General features: G+C 42.1%; 2 protein-coding genes across 2 annotated transcripts; both read left to right on the top strand.

The window, feature by feature from the left end:
* Positions 1-1,312: 1,312 nt before the first annotated feature.
* LOC115115972 (homeobox protein Hox-A11a-like) lies at positions 1,313-4,279 on the top strand. Its single transcript, XM_029644457.2, has 2 exons — positions 1,313-2,054; positions 2,885-4,279. Exons 1-2 carry the CDS (start codon positions 1,412-1,414, stop codon positions 3,115-3,117), a joined length of 876 nt encoding a protein of 291 aa, XP_029500317.1. The 5' UTR covers positions 1,313-1,411; the 3' UTR covers positions 3,118-4,279.
* Positions 4,280-5,494: 1,215 nt separating this feature from the next.
* LOC115115971 (homeobox protein Hox-A10-like) lies at positions 5,495-11,392 on the top strand. Its single transcript, XM_029644456.2, is given in 5 exon segments — positions 5,495-5,773; positions 7,395-7,582; positions 8,674-9,483; positions 9,486-9,704; positions 10,411-11,392. Coding segments are annotated over 3 exon segments (1,161 nt in total). The 5' UTR covers positions 5,495-5,773; positions 7,395-7,582; positions 8,674-8,816; the 3' UTR covers positions 10,686-11,392.
* Positions 11,393-11,553: the final 161 nt, after the last annotated feature.

The raw sequence follows: 11,553 nt of genomic DNA, 5'->3' as shown, positions 1-11,553 counted from the left end.
GTTGGGCCAATAACCGAAAGGTTGCTGGATCAAATTCCGGAGCTGACAAGGTAAAAGTATATTGTTCTACCCCTGAAACCCACTGAACCCACTGTTCCCCGGTAGGCCGTCATTGTAAATAAGATTGTGTTCTTAACTGACTTGCCTAGTAAAAACAATCATATTCAGCAGTATTAGAAAAAGTGCAATTCATGAGCGATCAGTGATTATCTGTCCACTACAATACTCACTGGGCACAGATGTCAGATCAACGCGCGATTTACATTTGGTTGAGTTGTCAACGTGAATTCAACGCGTAATGATCAAAAACAATTCACCATGTCATTGGATTTAGGTTAAAAGTTGGTTGAAAAAAAAAATCGAAATGCCCTTACCTTGATGACTTTTGGCAAATCCAATTACTTTTCCACGTCATCACATATATTTTTGGGGGTTGAAATGATGTGGAAAAAACTTTGATTCAACCAGTTTTGCTCAGTGGGTATACACAACAAAACACTATGTCAACTACAATGTTAGCTGTAGGCCAGCCCGCAGGTCCCACTGGTCGTTTTAAACATTCAGGAGCCTTACTGTCGCTGGGACAAAGGATTGTTTTGCACTATTACTTTATGCCCTGGTGCCCTGTGTCATCTCCCTGAGGGGAGTAGCTCAAACTCCTGGTAAAGAGGATGTCTGTGGTCCATCAGTACATTTCGGGCTTTTGTGAGGGCTCTTATATTATAAATGACCTCCAGACCTATTGATTGAAATGCTCGTCCTTTGGTCAAGTCCAGAGGATACAGATATTACACGTGTTGGCACGCCTCAAATGCATAAGGTTTTTACCAACGACGACATCAAACCCTCAGGAATACCATAAAGCTTACAAGACGCATGGATTCAACGAGCACCCCCAGATTAAATGTCGAAATGCACATAGCATCTTTGAAATTGATATTGAATCAGGTTAATCCTTCGATAGCAATATGTCACTTCTATACATTTTAACAACCAATGCAATTATTATTTTTTTCTGACTTGCAGCATATAAGGGAATTAATTTTAGACCGACATAGCGATAAACCACCAATGTCAAGCTTCAGGACAACTTGCAGTCTGTCCCACACTCACACTCAGTCACTGAATAACTCCTCGTGCTCGCACACGCGCGTTCACACTGACTCACACACCCTCTCTCATTGCGCACACACACACGCTCTCATACACGCGAAAGCTGTCAATTTCTGCCGCTGGTCACGTGACCCACGCCTCCCTGGAATGGATGGAGATTGCTCTCCACGTCAGCCTACGTCTAAAAATTTCTGCCTCGCGGACCTGCTTCAAAGAGGCAAGAGCCAGGGCGCTCCAGAGCCATGTAAAGGGCGGCTCTAGAGGCATGACCCACATAGAGTAGTAGAGTGAAGGAGTGATGGATTTTGACGAGCGGGTCCCCGTCGGTTCGAACATGTATTTGCCCAGTTGCACCTACTACGTCTCGGCGGGGGCAGACTTCTCCGGTCTACCCTCGTTTTTGTCCCAGACCCCGTCTACTCGGCCCATGACATACTCGTACTCCTCTAACCTGCCTCAGGTCCAGCCGGTGAGAGAGGTGACGTTCAGGGACTATGCCGCCATTGACGCGTCCGGTAAATGGTCACACCGGGGGAACCTGCCCCAGTGCTACCCCACCACGGAGGACATGGTACATCGGGACTGTATGTCCTCGCAGCCCACCATGGGGGAAATGTTTGCCAAGAACAACCCTACCGCCGCTGCTGCGTATCACCACCACTCCGGCGCGGGCTGTGCAGTGTCCAATTTCTACGGGAACGTTGGCAGAAATGGGGTGCTGCCCCAAGCCTTCGACCAGTTTTTCGACACAGCGTACGCCAACGCCTTAGAAACTCCGTCGTCTAACGACTACTCAGGGGACAAAACGGCCACCAAGCAGACAAGCTCCGCCGCAGAACACGCGCTATCGTGCCGGGAAACGGAGGGGAAGGAGCCGCGCGAAGATACCAGCAGTCCGGAGTCCTCTTCCGGCAACAATGAGGAGAAATCGAGCAGCAGCAGTACGTATTAAGTCAGCACCCTGGTTATGAGAGAAAGTTTGCAATCTAGCGCGCTGCAGTTAAATTTTTTATATGCTGTTTTATAAGCGTATAAGGTTTATATAGGGCCTGTAGATTTCCCCCAACAAAACTTTGTTATAAACTACAGGTTCACGTGCTTTGAATTGAAATTGGCTGTGAAAGACATCAGGGCTAGTGATTTTTCTAAACATTCCCTAAAGTATAAAACAAGCACGTAGTTATGACTGTGAATTGTAAGGTAGCCCTAACACTCCTGGTCGAACATTCATCTTTTGAATCATAAATGTAGCCTAATTTCACGGGTTTCTTGGCGTTAAAATAGCACTCCCGTGTAATGAGGGTGGTGCCTCTGGTTTAGGGGTTAGCACATTGGAGCTCGTGTCCTAAAGCAATCAGTCAGACTGTTTTACACTAGTATGATGTTATTTCCTAACGTGAGTAATCATGACGCTGATCAAATATCATCTATTGATGTGTTATTACTGTTTATATTATTTAAAAATTAATTTAATTTTGTCTATACATACATGCATGCTGCAAACTGTCAATGATCATGTATTAGTGTACATTCCTATCCAGAACACTGCATATGCTATTTCATGGTTTCATAATGTCATTTAAATCACTGCATAATTAAGCTGTAGAAATGAAAGGTAATGGCAATATTTTATTTGGATTGATTTGGCCAATGCGTAATTATAGTCTACCTTAAAGCCTATATAACCTTGCCTATAAATCCTATAACATAGTCATGGATGATTTGAGATATTTAGATTTTTTTATATGACCGACATTTTCTTCTCTTCTAGATGGACAGAGGACTCGTAAAAAAAGATGTCCTTATACAAAATATCAGATCCGAGAACTGGAGAGGGAGTTCTTTTTCAGTGTGTATATCAACAAAGAGAAGAGACTGCAGCTCTCTCGTATGCTGAACCTCACCGACCGCCAAGTGAAAATCTGGTTCCAGAACCGAAGAATGAAGGAAAAGAAATTAAACAGAGACAGATTACAGTATTACACCACGAACCCGCTGCTTTAGGAGTGACTTGTCATATGCGTTTACAGACTGATTGACTCGCTGTGGTCTCTTTCCCCTGACATATGTGTCAGCAACGACAACACAACAACAGCAATGGCTGTAGCTGCAACACGATGCTCAACTGTTCATTTCAAGTTCGTGGACAGGCAACATAATCTCTCCTGATTTCAAACCGTTTTGAGAATGAGCATGATTTAACTGACACACTGACGGTATTTTGGCCATCAGACTTTAAAAAAAAAAAATCTGCGGATGTTGTCCTCACCAAGACTATGTTCTCTTTCTTGTGTATCCTAATATTATTGTGACACAGAGTCGCCTTCATTTTCTTCTCAAAAGGCGGAGAGCCTTATCAGTCTACCAATGACTGACCGGGGTGATTAAAAAATACATCCTCTTGTAAATGAAGTTTTCCGTTTTTAAGATCGTACAAGTGGTGGCGTGGTAGGACTATAGGTTTCCTGTTTCCTGTGACAGTGAATATGTGATGTTGTGCATTTAATAATGGAGGCTAGGACTTTGGTGTGACCAAATAATGAGACTTGGGAGGGTGATATTGTAAACTGTCTTTTTTTGTAAGGTTATTTATTTTGTAGCCACTAATTTCCTAAAGAATGCCAACTGCAAAGCTCTATCAGTAAAATTATAGGGATTCGGTGTTACATTTTGTTGACCCCAAACCCTCTACCATTGTAATATTTTCAAAACAATTCATGTAATCTGGTTGTTTATATTTTGTGTACTTGATTACCACACCCAATTTGGCTTTGAATTTGATGTTAATGCACGGAAAACCCACAATGAGAAGAATGTTAACCCCATACAGACAGAACCAGATATAAGCTTGTTTAACCTCATTGCTGTAGCAGCCTATAGTCGAATTGTTGCCTTGCGACATGCGTGTAGATGGTACAGGTAACGGACAAGGCCGCAGTCTTTTGATACCCAGATTGAGAAAATATGCATCCAGGTTTTGTTCAAATAGGACGAAATATTTTTTTCCATTATTCACAGGTCTTCATGTTTTTCATTGAATTAACATGAATGTTAAATGCGTTTTGAATATACTGTCAGGGACATAATATTGTATCATCTGCTTGTTATGTCCGACACATTCTGTATTATCCTATATTTCCAAATTAAAAATGAAAATATTATTGAAGGAATGTACAAATGTGACTGGTTATTGTACTCAGACTCGAAACTGTTTTGAAAGCTGTTATTTCCGAACACTTCACCTTCGCATAGGCCTTCTACGCACAGCTCAAAACATTTTACGCACAAAAATAAGACAATAAAATAATTTTGAATTGTTCAACCTGTTTTGTTAATTAATAATTGATAGATTAAACATCCAACATTTGGTAAGTATGTTTAAGAGTAATTTACTCGAATTTGAAACTCGTGTGAACTATATTTATGTGAGATATTTATTGATTAATACCATTATTTCTTCAAGCTACTAAGATTACTTATTTATCGTAAACGTTGATATGCACATACATGTTAGGCTACTAATTAGTTAGACTTATATTTCTTATTTGTGAGGTTGTATTTTCTAATGGCTTTTGCTCATTGCAATTTTATAGGGTGACATGCATGCTTCCCACTATAGTCAAAAACTGGTTGAATCAACGTTGTTTCCACGTAATTTCAACCAATAAAATCAATGTGATTACTTTGAATCAACGTGGAAACGGATTGGATTTGCAAAAAGTCATACATTTATGTGATTTTTTCCCCACCCAACTTTTAAAGTAAATCCAATGACTGGGAAATTGCTGGTTGACTTTACGTTGAATTCACGTTTGTTGACAACTCAACCAAATCTAAATCAAAAGTAGACGAACTGATGTATGTGCCCAGTGGGTTATCGCTCAATGGAGTTCATTCATTGGCTTTGAACTTTGAATATTTTTGTCTCAGTTACCCACAACGCTGTGGTAAACAAGCCTAATACAGTCTCCATATGCATCTAATTTTCATTCACCTGCTTGTGACTTGTCTCTCACAGATCAGATTAAAACCACCCCTTCTTGCACAACATCCTCCTAAGTGAGAACCGCCATATTTGCTGTTATTATGACTCTGTTTATGAGTGCCAGCCGCAGCGCAATGGCGTTCATATATGACAGTCAAATGGGCCATTAACGCAGGGAGAGAGAGGCTGAAGTTTATGGTTGCCTCTCTCCGCCATAGTCCGGCCTAGCCTTGCCAGGCTCATCCTTTATGGCGCGCTGGAATTCCGTCCCTAATTACTAGACATCCTCCCCGTTGCCGCAGCAACGCGACCATAAAACCTGTCTGAGAGTCTGGAGCATTTGTACAATTGGAGTGCAGTGCAATAAACCGTCTGAGACCCAAGGTTATTCACTCTCTTACCAAGGAGACGAGAGCGACGATTGAGGAGAGGACGGATAAGAAAAGCCTCTGCTCACCGGCTGCTTCGACTTCATTTGAGAGTGCATTTCCCCCATTGCAGGTTGTCCTTCTTGGATCAGAGTAGTGGCCATGGCCTGGTGCTCATTCGCAGACACTTCCTCCTGCCACCGGGCGGCGCTGTTGAGATCAAAGTCATTGCCGTGGATCTTTTCATCTGCAAGAAGAACCCAGCGTAATAAACCTTCAAGATTCTCGAGGGAAACTTGAAATGCAGGTAGATTCTCGAACAAAGCCCTTGCATAGCTTCATATTCTGTGAGATAACTGGCTTATCCTGTAAGTCGATTCTTTGAACAGTTGTATTATGTCCTGCTGTATTTAAATATTTATTTAATTTAGCTGTTTTGATCATTAGGTTGCACATGTCAATATGGTGGTCAGTATTAGAGTGATTGGCAGTAGAATTGTTGAGGGCCTAGCTAAGATATGAAATGTAGTAACCTAATAATGCAACACATCTGTGCGATGCTGTGTGCTCTGCTAATTTTGTTGGACTTGTATATTTTATATGTAAGCTAGGAGCAAGGCCCAAAATATCTTGCAAAATCTATGCCCAAAATATCCAGCACACAGGCCTACTTTAAGATATCGAGGCTATTTACAGGCTGAACGTATTCTTTCTCAATCAGAGACAGATGTAATTAATGTCTTATCTGAAGTTTTTCATAATTAAATCTTCAGTCAGCGGGTGTTAAATATATATATATACGCGACCATAATATATAATTCATGATTTTTCTGATGACCTGGAACTAATGTACGCCCTCTTAAATCACAAAAATCACATATGAAGTCACTACTCTCACTCAAAGCTTAGCTTTTTGGATCAATCTGCCTTTGGTGTCCTTCCAGAATGCATTACACTCTGGGCGGTGCCAAAGTATAAATTATGTGATTGGGAAAGTATTTGATTGTGAAACGCCAGGAACGTGTGTCCCTTTCCTTCCTGTTATAGAAAGCTAAACAGAGGGGGGGAGATTCGGTATCAGTCCAAGCGGCGAGGGGGGTTCTCCATGGCTGTTGCATGCGCGTGGACTCCCGTCTCCTACTCCTTTGTTTCTCGTGAAAAATAAATACTTCCGCCGGATGTAATAAAAATCCGCATTATTGTTCATAACTGCACACGCGACGAACATGATCCGTTCGAAACGGTCTCCCCGGCCACCATTATATGAGGTTGATCAAAGACATTGGCCAGAGTAAACTGTTTTGGTGGAAATGATAGCTGGACAGCTGTGAAATGAAGATTTAGTAGCCACAATTAGGCTAATAACTGTAACACGGAGATATAACTGATAGGCTACAAGTCAATACAGGAGCGTGGGGTGTGTGCTGACGTTTCCGAGCTGCATGTGCACAACATTAATTAATGTCAACATTGAGTGTTGAATTTCCAATGGCTGATACTTCATAAGATCATAGGATATTTTTTGCTGATGGTGTTTTTGCTGATGTGTCTGGTAGTAAAGTTCACACATAATGTTATGCAAAGTTTACTCATTGTTAATTTTATAGAACAGGCAAATAAATGGTTGGCGCACGGCATTCGTCCCCGGTATATAGTCAACCCCAGTTATGCATCATATAAACATTTTCCTTCCTTATACTTTAGAACTGAATAAACTAATACCAGTTTCACATCTATGTTTAATTGTGAGACATTATATTAAATGTAATTTTTCCTGACTGGAATTTGAAATAATTTCTAACCCTCGAGTAGCCTATATCACACTGGACCTACAACTATGAACCTATATAATGATGTAGAAATGGGCATCTAATGGGCATGCTGTTTTAACATGTTAATGTATCATTCTATTTCCATTCTGCCTTCAGATGGACACCACAGGGTGAAAACCGAGCCGGGAGGCCACAAGCCACCTGGTCCTGGTCAAAGCTGTCCGATATTAACTTCAACCTGAGGATGGAGAGAAGGCGCAGCACACCATGGACGCAACAAAATGGAGGGATACCAATTGTGTCCCTATAATACCCCTAAAAGGGAAAGGGAATGACCTGAGCAAGTACGTAAACATGGTCATTGAACATACATGTGTCCTTAAATGTATACCTATAACCCACAGTGATGTTATGCACGTGGTGTGAATAATGCATGTACAGATAGGACATGGCACACCTTTTTATATTTCGATAAAATCCTAGTAATTAACATCTGCAATAGTTTTTATTTTACATTGCCTTTAGGCTATAACACGCTTTTACACATGGTAATCACACACAATGTACATCAGCAGGCTATATGTTATCATGCTTCGATGCTAAATGTACAATTATTTACAATTAATCAGACACCCCAAAATAATCTAGTGCTGCTATTTGAGTCAGATATACACAGTCTCTTTTGATATCACCATATTTATATCTTATATATATATGAAATAGATGTAAAGCAACAACTCCTTTGAACACCGATGCAGTTGCCGCGCGTGAAGCTTATTATGTTCCTGGTCATTAGGCCTGCTGCCTTCATCAGTCTTTTATTTCTCTAAACCCCATTGACTTGTCAATGAATTAGACCCAGGCAGTGATCTCTTTTATTAAAGCACTGTAAAAGAAAGTGTCGTTTACTTTTCGTGTTGACGCCCTGTTTACTATACCTGTTTGAACATGGGAACCTTAATGTTGCCTTACACGATTGTTGAAAATGTTTGCGCATGAAAAGGTATAGGCCTTTATTGGGCCTGTTGTTGCGTCTGTGTCTTATTTGAAACTAAAATGGTTTCCATGTTGTCTTCTTCTGTGAGATATATGCATATGGAATGTATTAACTATAGAGGCATAGGGAGCAATAGGGAGCCATATAGGGCTTATAGCAAAACGAATACTTTTATTATAATACTTTTATGTTATGCACAGTTCAAACGGATAGGGGTTCAGACAAACTTCTCTTAATGCTGCAAACCAAATTGATAGTCGATAGGTATGCTGCACAACCCCCCTATGCTCATGCATGGACGTGCATATACCCCTTTTTTTATTTTCGAATGTCTGCATTCTGCACATAGGACCTCGCCCCTCCGGCGTTATGGTGGTGCATTAAAGCGAGGTGAGAGATACCCACTGATTGCTGTGCTGTCTTCTTTATCTGCCTCAGACCCATGATGGATATGGTCCCGGTTGCTACGTGGCTCTGGAAGGGGAGGGGCTCTGCGTATCCGAGCGTTCCTATTGGCTCCAGAGTCTGCACGGTGGAGAGGGGGGTACCTCTAATCATATCCAGCATGTTTTGCACAAGAAATGTCAACCAGAAAGGGCTATCTTCTCCCCTCGCCAAAATACACCACAATAATGGCATGCTCGGACAGCCCCGCAGGAAACGCGTTTTTTGTGGATTCTCTGATCAGCGGCCGGACCGAGGGTGGAGGGGGACACTACTACCCGGGCAGCAGCGTGTGTCTACCCCATAACGCCGCATCAGAGGTGTCTTACGGGCTACAGAACTGTGGATACTTCCCAGGTATAGGCAAGCGGAGCGACGCAGGTCCCCAAAACATGATGTCTGTCGCGTCAGGCGCGTATATGTCAGGCATGGAGATGTGGATGGACGCGCAGAGGTCGTGCCGAATGGACCAGCAACAAACTGTGGGTCCCCAGGTCGCGCCCTGCTCGTTCCCGCCGAACATTAAGGAGGAGAGCGCGTACTGTCTCTACGAGCCGCAGAAGTGCCCCAAAGCCTCGACCGCCGAAGACCTGACATACTCCAGGCTAACCACTACAGGCCCAGGTTCAGGCTCGTGCACAGTCACCGACGGCGGCGGTGGTGGGGGTACTGTACCAGTGCCTGGCTACTTCCGCTTGTCTCAGATGCACGCACACTCTCATAAAGTTTACCACGGCGCCCAATCGAACCCCTCTCATTCTCACTTTGGCCTACACCCCCCTGCACATACTCGCTACCACACCCCGACCCCCCACCGTCTTCAGCCTTGGCCTGTTCAGCCACGGCGGCTTACAAGAGAAGAGACACCGAGGAGGCTCTGTCTTCCGGTACCGCGTCCCAGCCCCAGCAGACGCACGCCCCACTGGGGGACGAGGAGGCACGAGCGTCCTCCGACGCGGAACCTTCATCTCCCGAGGAAGCTGAAGAGGAGCTCGAGAAGGAGAAGCCAGCGAAAACACCTAAAGGTGAGCTGAGGTCATTAAAAGGTGTGGTCACTCACTCTGCCACGGTTGGTTTTATTGCGGGCTGTATAGTAAAGCAGGTATGGGGATGCGTAAAAAGGTTATATGGTAACACCTGCCGAGAGACTGATTTCGTCTTTTGCATTCTAAGGTCATTCGGGTGTTTTTATTTAGTGATTATATATGGTTTATGTGGGTCATGCCGTAACCCAAAGGCTAAATGTTTTGTCATTAGCATTAGCAGAGGAGACACCATGCTTTAGTTCAGAGAATTTCGCTGCCTAAAAGTCAAGCGGGTGTTAAAGTTTTGAAAAAAGAATAGAAGTAAACCAGTAAAAATACTGTGGTAAAAAAAAAACTTGTATTATTAAAAATAAATGCAATTACTTGCTTAGGCTTAGACTACTGCAGGTTTCTTTGGACAAAAAATGACTTGACTGGCACCCAATTTAGGGCTAACAAATCGTATATCTACCCATAAACAAATAGGCTACTAAAACCGTTTTTATTTTGGGGCGGGGATATTTGTTCTTATTATAGTAGAGCTAGAATGATAGAAAATGTTTTTTGTTATTATTAGCAAATGTTTCAAGTCCAAGCAAAGTACACAAGGCCATGGAACCTATATCAAACCATTGACTTGCACAACACACACACACACAACCTATCTTATATCTTAGCCTGAAAACATGTATACCATTTTCTTTAGGAGACACAGAAAGCGAATGCACGGCCAACTGGCTAACAGCAAAAAGCGGACGGAAGAAACGTTGCCCATACACCAAGCACCAAACACTGGAGCTCGAGAAGGAGTTCCTCTACAACATGTACCTGACTCGCGAGCGTCGCCTAGAGATCAGTAGGAGCGTGCACCTGACGGACAGGCAGGTCAAAATATGGTTCCAGAATCGCAGAATGAAACTGAAGAAAATGACACGGGAAAACAGGATTCGTGAGCTCACGTCAAATTTTGGTTTCTCGTGATAACTTTGAATGTTTTCAATAAACTTTGTATTGAACTAGCTTTAGTTAAAATGCAAGATGTAAAGGGCACATCTTTAATAGGCCTACATAAAAACCTTGTCTTTGCATCGTCCTATATAAGCTACTGGTAAAACGTGAATGTTATTGGGTTTTCTCTTTTTCTTTATTTTTTCTTAATTGTTCGTTGATTCGGTTCTGTTGCTGTCACTTGTTGGGATAGGTGTGTTGAGTAAAACAATGGAAGGAATTTTCTTTGGGTCTTATAGGATTGTAGCCTACTTAAAATACTTAAAAATAAATATATGTTTGTTGTAGATACAAATATAAATCGCAATTGAGATGTAAGTTTATATTGCATATATGTGGGGAGTTTCCTTTACATTTATACTGCATGAAACAACATGATTCAAATCCATCTTTTCCTGCATTTTGCAATGTGGATCACACTAAAATGTAAGGCCTGTAAGGGAATAAGATGAGTCGCCCTGTAAATGTATTCTTCCGATGTAATGTATGGAGATATTATGATGATTGTAAGTGTACATAGAACAAGATACATTTGATCCACTTTAGGATAATATTGTTGTGCAGACTCGAACTAAGGGAAATGTAGGCTACGTGAGCAGTCTACGTTGTGAAATTGTTTTTGTTGTGTATATCATTATGAGGTTGTGTTTTTGTGTATTGCGTAATAAATTATCAGTTCACAAAAACTCTGTATTTCTCGCTAATTCTTTGTCTGTAAAGAGAATAGGCATTTTGTACAGGCCAGTTGAGGTTGTAAGTGCACTTTGGGTTACTTGTGCATTGCTTGGCTTTTGTCTTCAGAAATGTTTTTAGGATCCATGGAGTAGCTCTCGGAAACGAT

Source organism: Oncorhynchus nerka, linkage group LG4 (genome assembly GCF_034236695.1).
Source record: "Oncorhynchus nerka isolate Pitt River linkage group LG4, Oner_Uvic_2.0, whole genome shotgun sequence".
In the NCBI taxonomy this organism is placed as follows: domain Eukaryota; kingdom Metazoa; phylum Chordata; class Actinopteri; order Salmoniformes; family Salmonidae; genus Oncorhynchus; species Oncorhynchus nerka.
The sequence above is the reverse complement of the archived record's forward strand: the minus strand, read 5'-3'. Positions and strand labels throughout refer to the sequence as shown.

Bases quoted from the DNA above. Each gene is read 5' to 3' on its own strand.
- LOC115115972 (XM_029644457.2), top strand. From the start codon at position 1,412: ATGGATTTTGACGAGCGGGTCCCCGTCGGTTCGAACATGTATTTGCCC. The intron at 2,055-2,884 runs GTACGTATTAAG...CTTCTCTTCTAG, and splicing joins GGAGAAATCGAGCAGCAGCA to ATGGACAGAGGACTCGTAAA.